A 25,440-nucleotide genomic window follows, 5' to 3' on the forward strand; every position below is an offset into this window, starting at 1 on the left:
GTGACTCCAGTAATCACTTCCGCTCCAATTCAAGTCCAATACCCTCAGCAGCGTACCAACCGCTTCCAACAGAATACTCAGTATCAGCAACAACATCAACCTCAACAACATCAACATCAGTTACAACAACGTCCACCACAGTAGCAAAGAAGAACCAATTTTGATCCAATTCCAATGTCATATGCAGAATTGTATCCAGCTTTGATCACTAAAAACCTTGTGCAACCACGACCACGACCTCTTGTACCAGAAGTGCTACCTTGGTGGTACAAGCCAGAGGTATCTTGTCCCTTTCATCAGAATGCTCCAGGTCATGACTTAGACAACTGTTTTGCTTTAAAGTTGGAAGTACAGAAGTTGACAAGAGCAGGTATCCTGACCTTCAAGAACATGGGTCCCAATGTGAAGGACAATCCAATGCCAAGTCATGGTCCTTCATCAGTGAACAATATAGAAGTTTGTCTCAATGAACAACGTGTTACGAAGATAGAGGAGATTCGGCGGTCTTTGGTTGAAATTCATTCTGTTTTATGTGCTCATGGTCTATTCCAACATGACCACCAGATCTATGGTACATGTTCAGTCAATTCAAGAGGTTGTAGAAAGATTCAAGATGATTTGCAAGGCGTCCTTGATCAGGTTTTGATTCAGATTTCTAGACAAGTGAGTTCTCCAGAATCACAAGAACAAGAGGTGAATGTCATCATTCCTTGCTTCAACATTCCAGAGAAAGTAGAGATAGCTTATCATCCGAGGGATCCAGTGGTGATTTGCCCTCCGGGCCCAATGCCTTACACTTCAGATAAAGCGGTCCCCTACCGCTATGCAGCAACTATTATTGAGAACGGTAAAGAGGTCGAGATTAAAACCTTAGCCTCAGTTACCAATATCGCAGCAAATAGCCGAATGACGCGCAGTGGCCGCGTGTTCGCTCCGCCGGTTATCCCAAGTAGAAATGTTGAGAAAGATCCAGTAGTCGTGGTACCAGTGACAAGAGAAGCAGAAGGGCAAACAAGCAATTCAACCCTTGATAAAGAAACAGATGAACTACTTAGAATTATCAAGCTCAGTGACTACAAAGTGGTAGATCAGTTGCTACAGACACCGTCAAAAATCTCGATCCTGTCCTTATTATTGAATTCAGCTGTCCACAGAGAAGCACTACTGAAGGTGCTTGATCAAGCCTTTGTAGAACAGGATATAACAGCAGAGCAGTTCAACAATGTTGTAGGCAGCATCACTTCGTGCAATGGCTTAGGCTTTTGTGATGAAGAACTGCCAGAAGAAGGAAAGAATCACAACTTCGCTCTCCATATCTCAGCCAATTGTCAAGGGGATTCTTTGTCTAATATCCTAATTGACACCGATTCATCTCTGAATGTCATGCCCAAGTCTACCTTGGTGAAGCTAAAGTACAAAGGGGGGCAAATGCGGCACAGTGGAATTATTGTGAAAGCGTTCGATGGATCAAGAAAAACAGTCATTGGAGAATTTGATTTGCCTATTGGTATTGGACCACACGTATTCCAGATCACTTTCCAGGTTATGGACATAGTGCCAGCTTATAGCTGTCTGCTCGGACGCCCACGGATTCACGAGGCGGGTGCCATTACATCCACGTTACACCAAAAGTTAAAGTTTGTCAAGAATGGGCAAATAGTGACGGTTAATGGGGAGCAGGCTATGCTGATTAGCCACCTTTCATCGTTTAGTGTGATAGAAGTAGACGAGACGACTGTTCAAACTCCATTTCAGGCCCTGACCATCGATGATTACAAGAAAAGTGAAGGTTCAATCGCGTCATTCAAAGACGCCCAGCAGATTGTCAAGAGAGGTCCTACAGAAATGTGGGGCAAGGTGATAGAGTTGCCAGAAAATGTTAACCATGCAGGATTAGGCTTTGTTGATGGAAAACAAGTGCAGACTTCAGTGGTGCGACCTTTCAAAGATATCTTTCACAGCGGTGGGTTTATCAACATGGTAGCAGTTGAGGAGGATACTTTTGAGGGAAAGACAGAAGACGAAGGCCCCAGATTTGTGACACCAGGAGTAGTTATGAAGAACTGGACCGCAGTTGACATCCCACATTGTGTCCACATATCAAAGTAATTAAGCTTTTCAGTTTTCAAAAATCTTCCGCTTTAGCCCAAAGCGCGAAGCATTAATTTTGTAAAATGGGCACTTTTGTCAAAAACGTACTATCCATGAAAAAGATCTTTTGTGTTCCTATACACTTGTGTCTTTTTATCTTTTCAGCTTTTTCGGAAAATGGTAACACAAAAAAAAAAAAACCTTAAAAAGAACACATTTTTGCATGTCATGGTCAGTCCTCTAAAAACAATTGTTTGTACAGGTTACTTAAACCCGTTGAACACAATGACATCATGCCCTCTCCCAACTTTGAACATTCTGTATTCGAAGCTGAAGAGGAAGAGTGGGATGAGATTCCAGAAGAGGTCGCCCGCCAGCTTGAAAATGAAGAAGACATTATTCAGCCATACAAGGAGCCTTTGGAAACAGTCAACTTGGGTTCGGAAGAAAATGTGAAAGAAGTCAAAATTGGAGCATTGTTATCCCCACAGGTCAAGGAGCAATTGATCAGCCTGTTGAAAGAGTATGTAGATGTGTTTGCTTGGTCTTATCAAGATATGCCTGGTCTCGACACTGACATCGTAGAGCACAAGCTACCTTTGAAGCCAGAATGTCCACCGGTCAAACAGAAATTAAGAAGAACACATCCAGATATGGCCGTCAAAATTAAGGAAGAAGTTCTAAAGCAAATAGATGCTGGTTTTCTTGCCACTTCAGTGTATCCAGAGTGGATAGCAAATAATGTGCCAGTTCCTAAGAAGGACGGGAAGGTACGAATGTGTGTCGACTATCGTGACTTAGATAGAGCAAGCCCAAAGGATGATCTCCCCCTGCCTCACATTGACATGTTGGTAGACAATACAGCAAAGTTTGACATATTCTCCTTCATGGACGGATTCTCCGGGTATAACCAGATCAAAATGGCTCCCGAAGACATGGAAAAAACTACCTTCATAACACCATGGGGAACATTTTATTATCAAGTAATGCCGTTTGGGTTGAAGAACGCAGGTGCTACTTACCAGCGAGCCATGACAACGCTCTTTCACGACATGATGCACAAAGAGATTTAGGTTTATGTGGATGACATGATCGCGAAGTCTCGTTCAGAAGAAGGTCACTTAGTAGATCTATTGAAGCTGTTTCAACGATTGAGGAAGTTCCGTCTTCGCCTCAATCCGAACAAATGCACATTTGGCGTCAGGTCAGGTAAACTCTTGGGCTTCATTGTCAGCCAAAAAGGCATTGAAGTTGATCCAGATAAAGTAAAAGCTATCCAAGAGATGCCCGCACCAAAAACCGAAAGGCAAGTGAGAGGTTTTCTAGGACGATTGAATTACATATCCCGGTTTATTTCTCACATGACTGCCACTTGTGAACCTATCTTCAAATTGCTGAGAAAGAGTCAGAATTGTGTTTGGACAGAGGATTGTCAGAAAGCATTTGACAGTATCAAAGAGTACCTCATGGAGCCTCCTATCTTGTTACCACCTGTTGCTGGAAGGCCGTTGGTTATGTATTTGACAGTGCTTGAGAATTCTATGGGCTGTATTCTGGGTCAACAAGACGAAACTGGAAAGAAAGAGCATGCCATTTACTACTTAAGCAAGAAATTTACTGACTGTGAATCACGATACTCCTTACTCGAGAAGACATGTTGTGCATTGGCTTGGGCTGCTAAGAGATTGAGGCAGTATATGTTAAGTCACACCACTTGGTTGATATCCAAAATGGATCCAATCAAGTACATTTTTGAGAAGCCTGCACTCACTGGTAAGATTGCCAGATGGCAGATGCTGTTATCAGAATACGACATTGAGTATCATACCCAGAAAGCTATTAAGAGCAGTGTGTTGGCTGAGTACCTTGCTCACCAACCCGTTGAAGATCACGATGATAATGAGGATGAGTTTCCTGATGAAGATGTCATGTTCCTAAAATCCAGAGATTGTAAAGAGCCACTTCCTGAAGAAGGACCTGAACCAAATTCTCAATGGGGTTTAGTATTTGATGGAGCTTCCAACGCTTATGGACATGGAGTAGGTGCAGTCATTATCGCTCCAGAAGGTTCTCATATTCCTTTCACGGCAAGAATTTGTTTTGAATGTACAAACAACATTGCTGAATATGAAGCCTGTATCATGGGTCTTGAAGAAGCCATTGACCTCCGCATCAAAAATCTTATTGTTTATGGTGACTCAGCGTTAGTTATCAATCAGATCAAAGGAGAATGGGAAACACGCCACCCAGGCTTGATCCCATACAAAGACTATGCAAGAAGATTGTTGACTTTCTTCACCAAGGTTGAGTTGCATCACATTCCTCGGGATGAGAATCAGATGGCGGATGCTCTAGCTACGTTGTCTTCAATGTATCAAGTGGGTTTTCCAAACGAAGTACTCAGAATTGTGATCAAGCGACTTGATAGACCAGCACATGTGTTTACAGCTGAGGCCAGTTTTGATGATAAACCATGGTACCACGATATCAAGCATTTCCTTCAGACTCAGGAGTATCCTCTTGGAGCAACAGAAAAAGATAAAAAGACTTTGAGAAGATTGTCAGGCAGTTTCTTCCTTAATCAGAATGTGCTCTATAAGAGGAATTATGACATGGTCTTACTCAGATGTGTTGACAAAAAGGAAGCAGAAATGTTGATGAAAGAAGTTCACGAAGGGTCCTTTGGTACTCATGCAAACGGCCACTCTATGTCAGGAAAGATGTTGAGAGCTGGTTACTACTGGTTGACCATGGAATCAGATTGCTGCAAATTTGTAAAGAAGTGTCACAAATGTCAGATCTACGCTGATAAGGTTCATGTACCACCAACCTTTTTGAATGTGATTTCTGCTCCTTGGCCATTCTCAATGCGGGGCATTGACATGATCGGTATGATTGAACCCAAAGCTTCCAACGGACACCGTTTCATTCTCGTGGCAATTGATTACTTCACCAAATGGGTGGAAGCAGCTTCGTATGCAAAGGTGACAAAGCAAGTGGTGGTCAGATTCATCAAAAATAATCTCATTTGCCGATATGGCATTCCAAACAAGATCATCACTGACAATGGCTCCAATCTGAACAACAAAATGATGGATGAATTATGTGAAAGTTTCAGGATCGAGCATCACAACTCTTCTCCTTACCGTCCCAAGATGAATGGGGCAGTTGAAGCTGCAAATAAGAATATCAAGAAGATCATTCAAAAGATGGTTGTTACCTACAAAGATTGGCATGAAATGCTGCCTTTTGCACTACATGGATATAGAACATCAGTCCGTACTTCAACTGGGGCAACCCCATTTTCACTTGTATACGGTATGGAAGCTGTGTTACCGATAGAGGTTGAAATTCCATCAATGAGGATACTAATGGAAACTCAGTTGTCAGAGGCTAAATGGTGTCAAAGCAGATACGATCAGTTGAATTTGATTGAAGAAAAAAGAATGACTGCCTTGTGCCATGGACAGTTATATCAAAAGAGAATGAAGCAGGCATTTGATAGGAAGGTTAAGCCGAGAGAATTCAAAGAGGGTGACCTTATGCTCAAGAAGATGATACTATTTCACAATGATTCTAGGGGCAAGTGGACTCCTAACTATGAAGGACCCTATGTTGTCAAGAAAGCCTTCTCAGGCGGTGCTTTAATTCTTACAAACATGGATGGTGAAGAGCTTCCACGTCCCGTGAATACAGATGCAGTCAAGAAATACTTCGCCTAAAAAATGAAAAGAACAGCTCGCTAAGTTGAAAACCCGAAAGGGCGGCTTAGGCAAAAATGAGCGTCTCGGTGGACTGAAAACCTGAAAGGGCGGTCCAAGCAGAAATTAGAGACATAAAAAAACAAAGAGAATATTATCCCGGAGATTGAAAACCCGAAAGGGCAATCTAGGCAAAAGTTAGGGATTTCAGGCAAGTAACTGCATAACAGAGATAAGATCATTGAAGTATCAGAATATTTTCAACAGTTCTCCAACTTTCTCAAGGCTGCAATACAGGTCAAAAGTGGAAGAGAGAATGATGTCATTGTAGTTCAATGTACCCTTTTTCCACGAAATTACCATTTTCCAATTTGTAAAGATCTATGGAATCACGCTGTTGGCTGATTACCATCCTATCAAATCAATTTGAGCCTTTCTATATTTCTTGGCACTCTTCATTTTCATTTCAAATTACGAAAGTTCTTTTACTTTGACAAATATGTTTTGAAACAAAAGTTTTGAATTAAAAACAGTTTTTGAAAAATATAAAGATTATTTATTTTGATTTGTGGACATCAATAAAAGGATTGAGACATGTGGTCCCAGTAATTCTGAAATCATGTGATTCCAACTAGACATGTTCATATTACTATCTTTATATGTATATGATGAAAAAATCTCCACAGGTGTCTTGGCAGTAATATTTTTCCAGCAGAGGTTGTGATTCTGGATATCCCCAGCTATGCTTCCTAGTTTTCCTCAAGAGATCATGCAAGAAATATTTCAAGAAGTTTATTCCCTTCACTTGGGGCATGAAGACTCCCCAGTTAATTGATCATGAAGACTCCCCAGTTTAATTGATCATGAAGACTCCCCGGTTAATTGATCATGAAGACTTTGATCCAGGTTTTAAGTTACAGATTTGGCCTATGGGATTACTACAGGTATTTCCCCAGTAATTTATTAAGGCGGGATCAGCAATGTCCCCAGCAGAGGATGAGAAGGAAGATTTGATTTCCCTGAGCAGGAGTAATACAGAGGTCTCCATCCCTCAGCGAGTGAAGAAAGTTGATATTCAGAAACTACAGGGAATCTTCTGTTGTTCTCTGTCCATTCAATAGAAGGATATGTCTCCTCCTCAGTAATGTTTTGTAGTAAAAGAAGAGTGTGTTATGCATTTTAAGCAAATTCAAGAATTGCAGGATTTCTCCTGAATTCTCATTTATATTCAAGGTCAGACATCACTGTTCCCCGGCAGAGTCTCCTAGAGGAAAGATCTCGTAACCAGATATCAGACACCATAATCCCCTGCAGAGTCTTCAGATACACAAAGTCTCCATGATAATTAAAGCAAAAAAATCAAGGATAGATTTCCCCTATATTCTTATTCCCTGGAAAGATACCACCTATCCCCAGCGGACTTTATCCCCAGCGGAGTCTTCCAGAAGAATAATCCCTTCTGCATTATCAGCAAATTCAAGAATTGCAGGACTTCTCTTACAATATCATCTTATTTCCAGAGGATAACACCTTGTATCCCCAGCGGAGTTCTCAGAAAGGTCCAATCCTCATATACCTCACAAATTCAAGAACCACAGGGAATCTCCTGCATTTTTGAAGTAGAAGGCATCTCCATTCTTCTACGGAATCCTCAGCAGAGACAGACTTTTAAAGAAACCTGGATATGGTGCTCTTGTACCAATTCCCCAGCAAATCTTTGTACTACTCCCTAGCGAGTCTCAGTGCAAATCTCCAGCAAGTCCTTATGCAGCTGTTAACATTTTTAGTTATTCCTAGTTTTGTCTGTCCATCATGCATTCATTACTAAATATTCATGCATATCTATGACATATCATGCTTGCATTCATATGCACCTTGTTTCCTTGTTTATATTGTGGGTTGAGTCAATCTCTCCATATAGAGTATCCTCATAAGCAGCAAAATACCTTTTATTGGTCATGTTCCCCACAAGAGATCTATGCCTCGTGGAAGATGGTTGTTTCAGTTGTAAATCCTGATGAGTTCATTCCTCTTCAGTTGAAGTCTTGTTTGACCGTTTCATTCTAGTTCTATCCTAGTTTGAACCTCGTGTCTCCAGATAAAGCTCAGAAATTGCCAGTAAAAGAAGGCAACAATATAGTCTTTGTGACTCTCATTCAGTAAAACAGACATGACAGATATTGTGTCCAAGTCCTTTATACCTTCACCTTTGAGTTGGTACCCGTTACAAACTTGAGTTACCTACATCCATGAGTGGTAACCTTTGTTATCCCTCGGATAAATTAATTACTATCTCCATCTATGAGTTGATAACATCCTCACAGAAAGTTCCATGGTTCTACCTGCAACTTTGAGCTGGTAGCGTGCTTTCGTCTTTGAGTTTAGCACAGATTCCTTTTGATTCCACCTTCGTCTTTGAGTTGGTGAAGTACCTGCAACTTTGAGCTGGTAATATGCATTCATCTTTGAGTTCGCACATTTTCCTGTGATTCCATCTTCGTCTTTGAGTTGATGGAGTACCTTCATCTATGAGTAGGGTATGTTTGATCCTTGTTGAACTGATAGTGTGCTTTCATCTTTGAGTCTGCACAGATAACTTCTGATTCCATCTTCGTCTTTGAGTTGATGGAGTACCTTCCTCTATGAGTTAGGTACATTTTGTCCTTCCACCGTCATCTTTGAGTCGGTAATGATAAACATCTCCAGGAGAATATGTTCTAAATTCTTTTAAAAACCTTTGTCAATGAATCGGTGGTTGCCTTCAACTTTGAGTCGGCATTTCTCTGTCTACCTCATCAATGAGTTGGTAGTGTGCATTCAACTGTAAGTCTGCACAATGATCCTTAGATCTGATTCTTCATCTACACCATCATCAATGAGTTGGAATTTGATTTCCCTAGCAGTGTTATTATCAATCTTTTGAAGCTTGCCTTCAACTTTGAGTTGGCATGTCCTGTTTACCTCATCAATGAGTGGGTAGTGAGCTGTCAACCATGAGTTAACGTAGTTCGATTCTTATTATGCCCTTGTTATACCTTCATCCTTGAGTTGGTATTCATCTTTTCTGTTACCTCCATCTTTGAGTTGGTAATGTACTGTCACATCAGTACTCTTGTTATATTGATCTTTTCCCACTTTCATCTATGAGATAGTGATGTATCATCAACATTGAGTCGATATCTCTTTTCCTCCTATTTTCCATCTATGAATAGGTAGTGAATCTTCCCCAGCTGAGTATTCTCAGTGTTTACCTTCATGCATTGAGTCGGTGTATGTCCTTCCCCAGTAGAGTTTGCACTCCTGTGTCTCTATGTCTGTCTGTCTGTCTTTTGCATCATGCATACATGCATTTGCGGTCAAATTTTGTGGCGTTTGTCATATTTAATTACCTTACGCCATTCGATAGCCTCTGGCTATCTGGCCTAAGTTAATTAAATAGGGGCATCTGTCGCACCCCAAAATTTGACTTTGGCTTTGTTGACCACATCTTGATTAATCTCGTTGTCTCGTATTCATCTCAATTTCTTAAACTTCGCGTGACAACTGGTTTGATTAGGTTTTGTGTGTTTTCGTTGCTTACAGTGTTGTATTTCGTTGTTTTAGCAAAACCTGGCCGATATCGTTGCCTCGTATTTATCTCCCTTATCTCTTTTGTGCGTGGCATCGCTTCAATTAGGTTTTGTGCATTTTTATCTATTTAATTGTTTGTTTGTCGGTATTTTGACTGTATTTCGAATATATTAGAGTTTTCGTATTGTCCGATTATTTGTGATTGTGTTTGTCAGCGTTTTCGTGATGTCGTGTTGATTTTATTATTGCCTAGGGTTGTTTATTTAATTACGTGTTGTGCCGTGTGATTTAATCGAGTCTGTTTGAGTCGTGTTGTTTATTTTACTGGTTTACCGGTTTACTGGTTTATTGGTTTTATCAATTTGTCTGTTTTGCTGTGCAAATTGTCATCATTTTTATCGCGTTCGTGTCGCTCGATTTTATCGTATTTTAATCGTGTGCCGTTTAATATTATTTGTGCTTAATATTAATTGTGTTTAGTTGTTAATTAGTTTATTAAATTAGGATTAATATTATATTAGTTTATTATTATTATTATTATATAATATATAAATTATATTATTAATTTATGTTAGATATTTTTTTAGGTTTCCTATTGTTTAAGTAATCTAAATATATATTATTAATTTATGTTAGATATATTTTAGGTTTCCTATTGTTGAAGTAATCTAAATATATATTATTAATTTATGTTAGATATTTTTTAGGTTTCCTATTGTTTAAGTAATCTAAATATATATTATTAATTTATGTTAGATATTTTTTAGGTTTCCTATTGTTTAAGTAATCTAAATATATATATATATATATATATATATATATATGTTGTTAGTAAGAAAAGAAAAAAGGTAGATCAGTAAGGAAAAAACGTGTGGTGAGAGAAACAGAGAATTGAAAAGAAATATTTTTCCAAAAGCATTACCGTATTTCACTTGTTCTTCATTTTCGGTAACCCAAAATCGTCCCGATTATTCACCGAAACACAAAACCGATTTCATATCTTTGAAGTTCGTTGAGTCCAGGTCACAAATATCCAAGTTTCATTTCATTCCGGCGTCGTTTCACCGATCAAAAGCGACGTTGAAGTCAGGTACTCACGAAGGCAGCCAGCACTGCGTCGGTGACGGTTTCCAGCTTTCGGTCGATCATTTGGACGATCAGAAGTTGATCCTCTTCACACAAGGTAATATTCTTCACTTATCTCTGAAATCGGCAAAGTTCCGGCTTGCCGACATGTGTTTTAATATATTATTTATCTATATATATATATATATATATATATATATATATATATATATATATATATATATATATATATATATATATATATATATATATATATATATATATATATATATATTTTGTCTATTATATATCTAAATATATATATATATATATATATATATATATATATATATATATATATATATATATATATATATTATCTTTGTCTATTATATATTATTTGTCTCTCTCTCTCTCTCTCTCTCTATATATATATATATATATATATATATATATATATATATATATATATATATATATATATATATATATATATATATATATATATATATATATTATATATATATATATATATATATATATATATATATATATATATATATATATATATTATTTTTGTCTATTATATATTATTTGTCTAAATGTACATATATATTATATTTGTCTACTATATATTTATTGTCTAAAATATAAATATATATATATATATATATATATATATATATATATATATATTACTTTTGTTTACTAAATATTGTTTATCTTTTATTATTATTTTGCATATATGTTTTATTTAAATGTTAGTTAAATTAATTATTTGTTTAAATGTTTATTTTAATTAAATGTTTATTTATATCAAATGTTTATTTTGTCTAAAGTAAATGTTTACATTGTTTTTTTATATTTGTTTATGTTGTTACTAACCGTTTCGTTTCAGTTTCAGCTTGATTAATTCCACTAACTATTCGTAATACTAATTATTCATAGCTAACTGTGTTGTAATAATTTACTTTCTCGCATTTTTTATGTTCTGTATTGTGTGTTTAATCGTATTGTTCACGTTTTATGTTAAAAAATCGAAAAATAAAAAAAAAAGAGAAACCCGATGCGATTCCAACGGTCGCCGTTTAAGAAACCCTTTTCACACACTCACAAGCTTACTCTTGGGCTTCCTGATAATGAGCCCATTTATTTATTGTTTCAGGGTTTAGGCTCATTCAAATCTTTTACCAGCTTTGGCTTTTCAGTTTAAAAACATTTTCAAAAGGACGTGTCAGTCTCGAAGCCTCCCGCCTAGGTCGAGCAAGAGATGGCAAGACACGCCAATCTAAAATCAACAAAACAGACTTTCCCCTTTTCTTTTGGGAGAACTACGTGGATTCTGATTTCTCCATTGCGCCTTGGAGATACGTAGGCATGAAGTGTACGACTTTATCGAGTCCAAAAGCAATAAAATCAAGTTCTTTTCTCATCTCCCCAATCAAATGATCAAAGCGAAAAAAGCAAAGCATTCACATAAACATAAGCAAAAAGGTTCCTGTGGAGTACCACAGATATAGAGGGTGCTAATACCTTCCCTTTGCATAACCAACCCCCGAACCCGTAACTCTAAAGGGATTTATCGTTATTTTTCCCTTCCTCTTTTTGGATAAAATAAAAGACGGTGGCGACTCTTGCATTTAAAATATTTTTCAAACGGGTTAAGTTCAATCAATACTTAATCGCGTGAAAAATCCCGCCGCGACAAAGGGTAAATGAAAGATGACTCGCTGGGGATACATTGTCGAAGGCAACGATCTGGGAGACATATATCATCGGTTAGTGGGAGATATACCCAAAAAGGGTGAAGGAATATTGTAGCGGTGTATTCGTCACTTTATGATTTATTGACTAAATCAAAAGCAAAGCATACAAAGATAGAGTCGCCACCGCACTTCTATTTATCCAAAGGAATGGCTAGAAAGCGAACAAAAGCCTAAGAAGTTTTACGCAAAGAAAACTAATAAAAGGTCAGATATCTGGGTAAGGGGGTAATTATGTTATGGGAAGGTGTTAGGCACCCACAACATCCTAGGTACTCCTAGGGAACCTCTTTTCACAACTTGTTGTATTATTATTTGTTTATGAAATTATTTTTGTGCAAACATTGATTGGGAGGATGACAAAAGAATATACAATTTTTATTATTTTTGTGTTTGGATGGATGAAACCCATTGCCTACGTACCTTTTCATGAAAGATAAGGATCAAAACGCCGTAGTTCGGCTAAAGATTTCAAAAAGTGAGTGGATTGATTTTAAACAAAAGCTTTAAGGTCTTTCATTATCAAAGGGAGAAAACTCGACCTGAACAACCACAAGTCCACCATGTGAGAACAACTTCAACACGCTAGTGAGGGATTATGCCCTATAATAAGCATGGAAGTCTTACAATTCAATCACTAAGGATGCGGTGAGATTTACATCAACCACTAAGATAATTCAGATCTATGGCTAATGTATGAAAACTTGATTAAGAAGTGGACAAGAGCCACAAAAGCAATTGAGTGAGTGGAATTAACCAATTAGAGTATTCACAAAAACAAGTCAAAAGTTGACATTAAGTTTAATTCAGAAGAAGTTTTGTGAAAATGAAGTTTGAAAATCAGAGGCTTAAGGCCTAGGTTTCTAGTTTTGAAAACAAGTGAAAATGTTTGCACAAAAGTTTTCTGGTTTTTGTTAACATGCAAATGGAGGTTGTAAGGAAACAAAAGGTGGGGATGAGGAGTAAAACTTCATTAGGAGTTCCTCTCTTGAGATCATATGTAGATGATCCAAGCAAGTACCATCCTTTGGAATAGGCAACACAAAGCAGTAAGCAAGTAAAACATGGTATCAGAGATAGCCAAAATAAATGGAAACCAGATGCCAATCAATGGTCTTATACCAAACTCACAAAATAAAGATGGATACCAGATGCCAATCAATGGACTTATACTAGTCTCACAAAACAAAGATGGATACCAGATGTCAATCTATGGACTTACACTAGTCCCACAAAACAAAGAAAACAAATGCAATAAGCAAGAGGAAACAAGTTGCCAATAAATGGTCTTACACTCGACTCCAAGGAAATGGAATGCCAATCAATGGTCTTAGTTCCAATTCCTACCAGATCAACAGGAAACAAATGCCAATAGCTGGACTTACAATTGACTCCTCAATGGACAAAACAAAATGTCACAAAGTATGAACAATGATCATGAAAATGATATACAATTAATGCTCAAAGATGAAAACAATGCACAGAGGCACACACAAACAATTATGCACAGATGAACAAACAAGCAAGCAAGCAATCAGTTATCACACACTATACACAACCAATGGGCTCAAGCAAAGTTGGGCTTTAGTCAAGGGGTCATATCGACCTTGACAAACAAGCCAAATACTGGAATGGATAATCAAGCTCTTAACCTCTAACATTGAGAGTTAGGGTGAGCAGATGAAATGGAGATGAGGGTTATGCCTCATAGCTCTTAACCCGGGCCGGGGTGAGCTTGAATCAAAGAATGTGTGGGAGTCCAGAATGGGGAACTCTATTCCACAATGACATGACTCTATGTACAAGAATTGTATTCAAAGTGCATCAACACATGGTGTGAGCAAGATGAATGACACAACTGAATAGTAGGGGATGGATTGCACATCCCTTTTATCTGCCAATTGCCTCTTAAGAGGACTTAACCTGCTTGGCACAAAATTTAAACAAACAAAGACATGGCCTCTTAAGGAGGGCTTCAGACAGGTGCCTGCCAATAACAGCAGGTCTTCCAGACTACATGGAGATCAAGGAAAATACCTAAGTGGTATGCCAACCACAAGCAAAGCAAAGTTCAAATGAACTTAAAGCAACTTAGGTACCTGTGTAAACAACTAAACAGTCAGTACAGTATTCAGACAAACAGACAACAGTCAACAACAAACAGACAATCCCAATGTACAACATATAAGCCATAAGGCAAACTCAAGTGAATTATCATCAACCTACAAAACAAACAATTGTTAGCAATCAATAGCAAATATCAACATTCAAATGATGAAGCAACATCAACCATGGAATTTGGGTGCTTGGTCCTGAAATTCAAAGCTCACATGTAAGTACAAACCACTAGGTCAAAGCCTAAGGTCAAAGGTGAAGAAAAAAATCAAAACAGGAGCTAATATTCAACACAATACAACTTCAAACACATATTAACATATCCTAAAAAGGACCAAAACAAAATCACCAAGCAAAGGCATTTCATGTGCAAGGGAAGTCAAAGACAAGTTCAAAGCACATATTTGGACATTGAGAATGAAAATTCCAAATCAAAACAGAAATGATTCAAATAATTCTGGAAACAATTATGAGCATACAACACATCCAATACAATCCTCATACCAAAAATCAGAAGCATCCAAGTTCAAATGGCATGGAAATAAAATGGCACAAGCTAGACATCCAAATGTGTGACACCAATTGTCACACCTAAAGCACATGTGTCAAAAACAGTGAGGCCAACAGCAAAAAATGCCAAATAAAATCACATAAATCCACAAATATGTCAAGAAATATCATGCAAAATTTCAGAGCATTGGGATCAATATTGAGCATTTTAGGATAAGATGAATGGAGCAAGGTCACAAATGTACACATGATCACATAGTCTAACACAATTCCAAATCCAGCCATGCACAACTTCAGAATTTAACATCATAAAATAGAGGACATCTTAATGAACAAGTAGCAAAAAACCAAGGATTATTTTGAGCATTTTTCAATTAGATATGATTTTTCAAAGTTGGAGAGAAAATATGAAATGAAAATGAAGTAATACATAAAATTTGGAGGGAAATGGCAAAATGATACATCAATTTGAAAAAATGGCTTCAGGAGGGATCGAACCAGGTTGCAATTTGAAAGAAGCGCGCTACACATGAAACGCAGTCGTTTCATTTATGACTGGGCGTGCCAGTCAGCAGTCAGCGCCAATGCGTGGCAAGGTCAAAAGGATGCTGGCCAATGGAAAGGCCAGCGAAGCGCTCGCGTGGACGAATAGGACAAAAACCCTAGGCGCATCACAGTAATAACCAGACGGACGCAAAACGGACGCTACGGTGAAGAACATCATCTTCCTCGCGAAGACGATGATGAACAGTAGCAATGCTCAAGAAATTTTTCCAAAATTTTTAAAATCATACATCATTTTAAAGCTTATGTCATGGAGAATGCAGATCGAGTATTAACTAAGTCAAATTCAAAACGAATCATGCAAATCGATCAATAACATTTTGACATATCCAACTTGAATCAAGCATATCTCAATCAATAATGCACTATTTTCAATTCTAAAAGCATCAGTAAACTCAGCATGGAAAGATCTACATGAACATGTCAATGAATTGCAAAATTATGAGATTCGAAAACTGAACCTCTTGAAGAGCAGCTTCTTGAAATGCACGATTCAAAGCTCCAAATGATCCAAATCACCTCCTAAGATGTTATCTTGAAGCTTGGTGAAGTAATTGAGGCTTGGCAGGTGCGAGATCCAGCTCAAATCTGAATTTCCATCTTCACCTTCATGAACTTGCTACACTTGATTCTTGCACGAATTTAACAATCCAAAGCTTGATCTGCATTAAATCAATACTAGAGAACCAGAATATGAAAGAATATAGCAAGGTTCTTTGAAGATTTTTGAAGTTTTGATTAGGAGAAAATTTTGGAGGGAGAGAGAATTTGGATCTAGAAATGGTGAAAATGATTAAAACTCTCTGAAATTCTGTTAGGTTTTAGTATTTATATGCTCTCTTAATCATATTGCTAATCCACACTTAATTTGGTTAATTGAAATTAGGCAAAATAAGGTGTTTGGCAAAAATTGAAAATTGGAGGTGCATGGCAAAATTCTCACGTGAACAGTGCCATGTACATGGTCAAAGTCACTCAAAATCATTTCATAAACCAAAATGCAATGGTATTTTGTCCATACAATGCACCAATTTTGAATTTTTGAATTTCCCTCAAAAATAGGCATGGAATAGCAAATGATCATATGATGCAATTTTATGCAATGTGATGAATGGTTTGGAAAGTTCATGTCATGAGAAGCTTTTTGGAAAAAGAGGCACCAAATTTGAAGTTATGAATCAAAAGTTATGGCCATTTGAAATTCCATGCACACTTGGCAATGATTTGACCATATCTCCTCAACCATTCATCAGATGCTCATGATCTTGGACGTTTTGGAAATGGGAGAGAGAGATCTTCAACTTTCATGTTGGACAAAAATTCATTTGAAGCTTCTTTCATGTTGGAAAGTTGAGTTGAAGTTGGACCAAAAACTTTTCATTTTTGGAAACTTGAAATTACAGGTCACTTTCCATTTTGGGAAACTTTTGACTTGACCTCAAATTCTTAAACATGGATGTTTTTCATGATGAATAAGCATTGTTAGAACATGAATGGGATGAAGAAACTCAATTTCTCAATTCAAAACCCACAGTTGACTTTTCAGTTGACTGGCATAGGCCTTTAGATGACCTGAAAATGTTCTGATGAATTTGAGCCTCAACTGTAGCACCTCAAATTTGCACCTATCATTGTACATATCATTTCATATTAGGTCATAGCATATCATAACCCATTGCATAACATTTGCATTGTTTCTCAGTTGCCTCAAGAGCAAGCAAGCAAGAATTAGGTCAAACTGATCAGGAGATCAGTCTACCAATCAAGCAAGGTTGCTTCTCAAGGAATCAAAGCCCTAAGGTTTGCCCAACAAGTTCACATGCCTTGGAGGTCTTTTTGAAGTGTTCAAGTCAAGGTTTGAAGGCTCAGAGGTCATCAGTCGATGCACAGACAAGCCAAAACCCTAAACAGTCAGCAATCAGTCAAAGCAGTGGATGGTGGCCATTCTTGTGGAATTTGGGCACCATGATCAATCATCAAGAGTTCATATGTCTTGAGACATCATTTGAAGTCAAGGTCTCAAGGAATTAGGGTTTGGAATTCATCAGAAATGCACAGTCAAGTCCAAAACCCTAGAAAGTCAAAGTTGGTCAACTGTGGTTGATTTCTTTGGTTTTGATGGATGGAAATGGTTTGAAGGAGTTTATTCATGTCCTAGTAGGTCTCATATGTCATGGGAATCAACATCATGGAAGAATATCAAGCCAATCAGAAAATTTCCCAAAAATAGAAACTGGACCTGTAATTTCAACTGCCAAAAATGGAAACTTCTTGATCCTCAACTTGCATCATGATACAAGCTTCAAATGAATTTTTGCCCAACATGAAAGTTGAAGATCTTGTTCTCCCATTTTCAAAAAGTCCAAGAACTCTCAAATCCCATGTGCGGTTGTCAAGATATGATCCAATCATTTTCATCAATTTGTGAACTTCAACTGAGCATATCTCCCAAACCATAAGGCCAAATTTGGTGGGGTTTTTTCCTACAAACCACATTTTTCATCCTCTTTCCAAAAATATAAATTTCATGACCTAAAACCTTGCCAATCAAAATGGCATTTTTGGACCTATTCCTTTAAAATTCAAAGTTTGACCCAAGTTTGACTTTTTGCTTCTTTGATTTTTTCTTGACTTGGCCAATTGGAATCCATTTTATACCACATTTGTGACATGTTCCAGCTCCTAACTCATCATCATACCACCATTTTCCCATCATTTTGGCCTAAAGTGCAAAGTTGTCAAAATATGCAATTGGTTTCAATAAGCAAGTACATGTTAGCAATTGATGTGCAGCCACAAAGCAGCAGAAATGCAGTCTGTATGCAGCATGATTGCAGGCCCACACGACCAATCTGCACACCTCCATTTTCATTTGTACCAATTTAGCAAAAAATGAAAATAAGTTCTTTAAGGCTAAGCAAGCTTAGCATGTGATTAGTGGAGCATAAACAGACCCATATAAGCCTTCCTTCTGTCCAAACAAACCCTAGTTTTTACAGCCTACACACAGAAAACACACTCTCACTCTCTTCTTGCAAATTGGCAATTGGAAAAATTCTGAGCAGATCCTCAAAGCACACAAGTTCCTCTTGTTTCCTTCATTATCTAGACAACATCTTGAGCACATTCTCATCATCATTTCTCAACTGAAACACCTTCCCTAGCTCTGCATCTTCAAGAGCACTGTTGAGGGCAGATTTTAGGCTGGACCAGGTTATGTGTTCTTGAGCTAATTTTCTGCAAGCATTCAACCTTTGGAAGCTGTGTGACTACCTGTTTCGAGCTATATCCCTCAATCCATCACTATTTCCAGCTTTTCTTCAAAAACAAGTTAGTTTTCAGTCCTCTCCTTTCTCCAAACTATATCATGTTTTTGGTAGGTCTTATCATGCTGAGTACACTACAATTTATTTTACCTGAAATGATGATGTTATGAGGGAGAAATCCGGATTTGTATTTTTTGTGCATGAAGTTGTTCTTACCCGATTCTTGAAAACTATGGTGTATTAGTGGTCATGTTTGAGGGATATGTCATGCTTGCTTGCCATGTTATTTGATTTTCAATTGATGATGACTGATTGATGATGTTGAACACATGCTACTGTTATATCCGAACCCTAGCACTCTGTCTTGAAAACTCCCATAGTCATGTTGTTTTGTTGTCAGCTAGGTTTACTTAATGATGAATGTTCATTACCATGCCTGATTATTGAGGATTCTATTTATGATTGTTTGTTCATCATTAATGGTTGAATATGGAAATAATAAAGCATTGCTGTATCCATTAAACTCTAATTTGTTTCCAGTTTATTTTCCCATAGTCATGCCTGTTGTTATTAGGTGTATCTGCATAATCATATTGTTGCTGCTATGCTGCTGACCATGCTATAGGTTGATGTTGAGTTTCAATGAAAATGTTCATGCCTGCTGTTTCTTAAATCCATTAGACCTGCCTAGAATATCTCCTTGAACTGTGTATGTTTTTCTGTTTAAAGCCATTTGGGGATGATGTTTAGTTGCCAGGCAAATTGGGCCTCTTGATCGGGATTGATTTTCTCATGATGTTGGTCACATAAACAAACATGTACCAGTGCCATGTTATTATGTGTTTTGCTTGAATTTTGTTTGATGTTGATGAACCATGGAGTGGAATTGATATATGTTGCTGTTGTTTAATTTAGTTCTGCCCGGGAATCTCCTCTGCTTGTGCTTGGTCTGTTGTTAATTAATGCTGTATGATGATGATGTTGCATAAACAAACTTGTACCAATGCCATGATTGCTTGCCATGCTGTTCAAGTTTCAATTGGTGATGACTGTTTGATTGCATGATGAACATGACTTTCAAACCCTGCTGCTGTTAAACTACTTTATCCTGTCCAGGAATTTTGTCTGAATGTGTATTGGTTTGTTGCACTATTGTCATGATTAATTGTTGCTGTTCATTGGATGTTGTTTATTCGATTGCTTGAAGCTGAACTTGATACCCTGCTGATAATCCCTAAGGTTTTTCTAAAAAACAGAATGTTGAACTTCCATTGTTTATTTTGATGTTGTTCATGCTGCTTGCCAAATACTATGCTGGTTGTGTGTTCAAATGTTTGATTCTGTTTGGATGTTGACTGAACTTGTTTGAAGTTTGAACCTTGAGCCATGATGTTGAAATCCTGTTATTTTTTCTTCCAGAAAATCATGCTTTTATTGTTGCATGAACATTGGCTGTTGTTTTTGCTCATGTTGCATGATACATTTCGAGGCCATGCTATTGTGTGTTTGCTGTTTGGATTTGCTTGGATGATTGATGAATACACGATGCCATGCTAATACCTTGCTAACTGTGTTTCAAACCTTAAAACCTGCCAAGATTTCGCATGAACAGATGGTGTTGGTTTGTTGTTATGTTATGGTTGTATGAAGAATGTTTATTAGATGCTATGCTGTTGTGAGTTTGTGGTTTGAATTTGTTTGGATGTTGTTGCTCATGTTGTATGTTACATTTCATAAACCATGCTGTCGAAACCCTAGAGCCAGTTCCCATATAGTCTTGTTGGCTGTTGTTGTCCTGTGCTGCATGAATGTCCTTTATGTTACCATGTTGGTCTGCACGATTTTGTTGAAATTTATTGGCCATGATGTTTGATTGAAGTTGAGTATTTGAATTGCCCTGCTGTTGTATTATGCCAAGCCCTAGTTCCCTGCATGAACCCAGAAAATATGGAAGTTCATTGGATATTATGGCTTGGTTTACTGTTTCATTGGGGCAAGCCAATCAGGACATTTCCTGGGCGCCCCTGAAACACAGTCGTTTCAATAAGTGGCCTCAGTAATTACACATTTGCCATCCTTTGACCTTGGTTTGACTACCTTTGCCTTGCCCTTGTTCATGTTTTGCCCAATATTTCATCCAACTTCAATAATTATTTTCCAATTCATTTTTCACCCAAAAATTATGAAATTTTTTACACTTGATCATGTTTGAGTCTATTATTTAATGGTGAATTTTAATTAATTTTCCAGTGGTTGGTTTTTAATTGACAATTATTTTCTCAACATGTGTGCATGAATGATACCCTTGGCCATTTCAATTGTGAAATAATGATGTTGTGCCCAATGCCTTTGAAATTTTTTAGGGTGAAACTAGACACATTGACCTTCATTTCCATATAGAGTTTGTGCATTTATCATTTGTGGATTGAGGGTTATGATTTTTTGAAGTCATGTGTTACAATTGATGCTATGCCATGATCATGTATTTTCACAAATTTTGTTCACACACTTCCCCACATCCAAATGATCCCAAATTTTGCATGAATGATCTCTTGTATGTCTAGTTGATCTATGAATTTTCTTGGAGTTAATCATGCTGTTTTCCATTTAATTGAGAATTTTCTTCCATGCTTAGTCATTTGTTGACTTTTTGTGCTATACCTTGCCAAATCCTTTGTGAAATTCTCAAATCATATTGTATGTCCATGAAATTTCATATGTGATAACTAGACTCTTTGAGCTTTGCATTGGTGTTAATCTAATTCATTTCTCTTCTGTTTTCAAATTGATATGATTTTTTGAAGTTGACCCATGCTTGTTGACTTTCACCATGCTTACTTGAATTTGTTTTGACTTCATGATTTTATTTGACTGCCTTCCTCTCATCCAATTGCCATGAAATTTGACATGTATACCATGTTAGATGTTAGGATTGAGTGTGATTTGTTTCATGATTTTTTGAGATTGTTTGAGTTGACTTTTGAATGAAGTCTTTGCTGTTGACTTTTGTATGCTTCCTTTGCTATGCTTTGCATTCTTTTGCATATGAAATGACCTTGATGCATGATATAAGTTTGAACCCAATTGTGTTTGCTTCCTACATGATTGAGTTTGACTTTGATTGAATATTGCTTGCTGCCTTGACCTTCTTCTTTCATCTTTGACCCTAGGCTAGCCCTAGTGGTCTTCTGAGCTTACAATTGAGCTGTTGTTTCAGGTTGAGCACCCATGCTTTAAGGATCACTCAAATGTGATTGAATTTGATTGTTTGCTTGTCTATATTGTGCTAACCTTTTGTTTTGTAGGTGACTCATGTAACTTGAGTCTTGCTTTGCACAGTTGATCTTCTGTGGTTGACTGTTTCTCCATTTCCTTTGCTTTTAACTGTTTAATTGCATACTGATTTGTTTGGTTTTTCTCAGGTACCCTTTAGTTGCTTTAGTTGCTTGCTTTGCTTTTTAGCAATTGCTTTGAGGTATAATCTCTTTTACTTCATGTAGTCTGGAGTCCCGGTCTGTTATTTGACCGGGCAAACTGTCTGAAGCCCTCCTTAAGAGGCAATGCCTGTGTTTGTTTAAAATTGTCCTAAGCAGGAAAAGTCCTTCAAGTAAGGCAATCGGTGGAAGGTAGGGATAAGTAGCCTATCCCCCACTATTCAGTGTGTCCTCTCTCTGCTCCCATTACATGGTTGAAGCATCGAGATAAAAACCCAAGATCTATCGAGTCAATAAGGGGAAAGAGTTCCATCTTTCTGAACTCCCCTACTTTCTATTTGATGCTCTCCCAGGCCAGGGATAGAAGCAATGAGGCACACCCCTCATCTCCTTTCCTCTGCTTCACCTTAGCCTCTCAATGGCAAGGTTAAGAGCACACTTACCCCATTCCAGTTGGCCCTAGTGCCTAACCTCTGATGTTTGAGCCCCCTTGTTGGTGTGTTTATTTTATGCTATCTGTGTTTGTGATTGCTTTGTTTGCCTCTTTAGGCTCTAGTTGCTTGCCCTTGTGCAATAGGTTGTGCTTGGCTTGCTTCCTGTGCAAGTCAAGTCTGTGTGGCTTAACCCTTGTGTGAGCCACACTTAGAGTTGTTAGGCCGAACTACGGCAACTCTGATTCTCATGTCCAGATGAGATACGTAGGCACGAGATGCGATGTCTTGTCGAGTTTGACTAACCACTAACACTAATTCTTTTCTCTCACCCCTGTTGTGATTGAGATATCCCCTTTCTCTTGCCACTAGTTGCAATTGAGATCCCTTGCTTCCTGTGCAAGCCTTGTCTAGGATAGGTTGGCCCTTGTGCCATTTAGCTAGAAACCTTAACTTAGGGTTGACTTTGCATGACAACATCTAGGCTCGAGTCGTAGTCTCCCTAGAGTTGTGTCTCCCTCTGTTATCTGGTTAGGCTAGATCCTTTGTCCCTGCGTAGGGGAACTACATCGCCCTGATCTTCACACCAGATGAAGTATGTAGGCAGGAGATTGAGCTGATCTCTCCGGGCGCCTTTTCTTTTCTTTTTGTGTTTTGTTTGACAGTTATAGGCTGAGTCCCAGACTCCCTCTCTATCTGTTGTGTTGTTTAGGTTCGGATGCTGACGTAAGTCCAGTGATTGGCATTCAGGCTCCACGTTTGCCTCTTTTGCGTGTCGTTTAGGTTCGGATGCTGACATAAGTCCAGTGATTGGCAGTCGGGCTCCACGTTTGCCTGTGTTTTGTTTTGTTTGCGTGCGTGTCAGCCGAGCTACGAATGCTCTGATTCTTCTCTCGTCCGAGAAGATACGTATGCATAGGATACGATATCCTAGCGAGCATGTGTCGTTTCCCCAGTCCGAACTACTTCGACTCTGATGTCTATGCCTGATAGACTAAGTAGGCCCAGGATGCGACATCCTGCCGAGTCAGTTTCAGTCAGTCTCTTTTGTCTCTTTCAGCCAGTGTGTGTGTGTTTGAGCAGTGTTTAGCAACCATATTCCTTCCTTTTGTGCGTGGATCCCGTAGAGTACTACGGATGCGTAGGGTGCCTAACACCTTCCCTTCGCATAACCGACTCCCGAACCCATCCTCTTTGGTCGCGAGACCATGTTTTTTCCTAGGTTTACTTCGAGCGTTTCCTTTCCCTCTTTCGGGATAAATAACGCACGGTGGCGGCTCTGTTGTTTCTTTCTTTTCCCGCCGGTTTTTCGCGCGATGCGACAGCTGGCGACTCTGCTGGGGATACGGAGAAGTTGACCTACGCTGGTCCATCTTCCCTAGGCGAGTCTCTCCTAGCGCTCTCTAGGATTAGGGTTTTGGTTGCTTTCTGCTTGTTGTATTTTATTGCATTCATTGTATATATGTACATTTATTGTTTGCATTGATTGTGCGCATTGATGTTTGCATTTCATATTCATTATTCATTGCTGGCTGGCTGTCTGTTTTCTCTGTGTGGGGGGGGAGTCAGTCGAGGTAAAAGGTCCAATACCCAGACCATGAGTGAAAATCTAGGATGATTAGGAATAGAGTGATTCATGGGAAGCGGGTGGTATGGCGCCACTTAGCGGAACATTGATATCACGAGCAGTTCAGACCCTGGTGGGATACTGTCGTTACATACTTCGGGTGTGTATATGATAGTATTTCTGCGAAAGGTTATTTATGCTGCGTTTCTCTCAGCTTTACCCTGGCCTAGACTACACCCGTGAGTGGGGAAGGGTTATTCATTACAGGTACCGTTGGTGACTTTGGTTCTGATGGTGACTTTTGTTCAGACAGTGTTCAGTTAACCCTAAGTTGGATTTATGTTCTGATTCCGACTGAAGCTTCATTCTGATCAGAGTTTGCACAGCCAGCCGTGTCTGCATCATGTGCATCATAGCATGTTTATTTTTCAAAAGAAACGCAAAAAAAAAAAAAAAAAAAAAAAAAAAAAAAAAAAAGAGAAAAAAAAACTAATCTCTGCATGCATATCATTTCTCAGGTACATTCCCGAGTCTGCCTACTGATTGAGATGGCAACAGTTCCCGAGCTGAAGCGGAAGACCTGTTCGTACAGTTTCCACCGAGAGCCGTTGACTCCGCTAGTTGAGTTGGGTAGCCTCGTGTCAGACGATCGACTGAAGAGTTTCGTTGGACGGTATGGAGATCTCTTGACAGTATTGAAGACAGTAGTAGATCCAGTGCCTCTGCAGACACTACTCCAGTTCTATGATCCAGAGCTCAGATGCTTCACCTTCCAGGATTACCAACTAGCACCTACTCTCGAAGAGTATTCCATCCTGTTGAGTATCCCTGTTCAGCATCAGGTTCCCTTCTTGGACGTCCCCAAGGAGGTCGACTTCAGATTGATTGCCAGAGCTCTCCGGTTGAGTGTTGAGGAAGTTGGTAAGATTTGGAAGCCTTGTGGGGAGGTTGTTGGTCTACCGTTGAAGTTTCTGTTGAGAATTGCCAGAATTGAAGCAGATAAGGGGAATTGGGAAGTTTTTCACGCACAGCTAGCTGCCATGATCTATGGGATCATCCTATTTCCTAGTATGCCGAACTTCATAGACCATGCTGCCATCAGCATTTTCATCAGAGGGAATCCAGTCCCTACCCTCCTTGCAGACACTTACTATGCCATCCACAGTCGGCATGGTAAGGGTGGAGCCATCAGATGCTGCTTACCTCTTCTGTACAAGTGGTTCATGTCACTTCTGCCAGCCAGCGGACCATTTGTGGATGCCCAGAGCACTCTGAAGTGGACTCAGAGGGTCATGTCGCTCACTTCCTACGACATCAGGTGGCAGTCGTACCGGATGGACGTGAAGGATGTTATCTTGAGCTG

General features: G+C 38.6%; 1 protein-coding gene across 1 annotated transcript; it reads left to right on the forward strand.

The window, feature by feature from the left end:
• Positions 1–390: 390 nt before the first annotated feature.
• LOC127095553 (uncharacterized) lies at positions 391–11,340 on the forward strand. Its single transcript, XM_051034228.1, has 2 exons — positions 391–2,049; positions 11,326–11,340. The coding sequence occupies exons 1-2, from the start codon at positions 391–393 to the stop codon at positions 11,338–11,340; spliced, it is 1,674 nt and encodes a 557-aa protein (XP_050890185.1).
• The last annotated feature ends 14,100 nt before the right edge of the window (positions 11,341–25,440 follow it).

Source organism: Lathyrus oleraceus, chromosome 6, assembly GCF_024323335.1.
Source record: "Lathyrus oleraceus cultivar Zhongwan6 chromosome 6, CAAS_Psat_ZW6_1.0, whole genome shotgun sequence".
NCBI lineage: Eukaryota > Viridiplantae > Streptophyta > Magnoliopsida > Fabales > Fabaceae > Lathyrus > Lathyrus oleraceus.

Coding starts and splice junctions, on each gene's coding strand:
- LOC127095553 (XM_051034228.1), top strand. CDS start 391: ATGGGTCCCAATGTGAAGGACAATCCAATGCCAAGTCATGGTCCTTCA.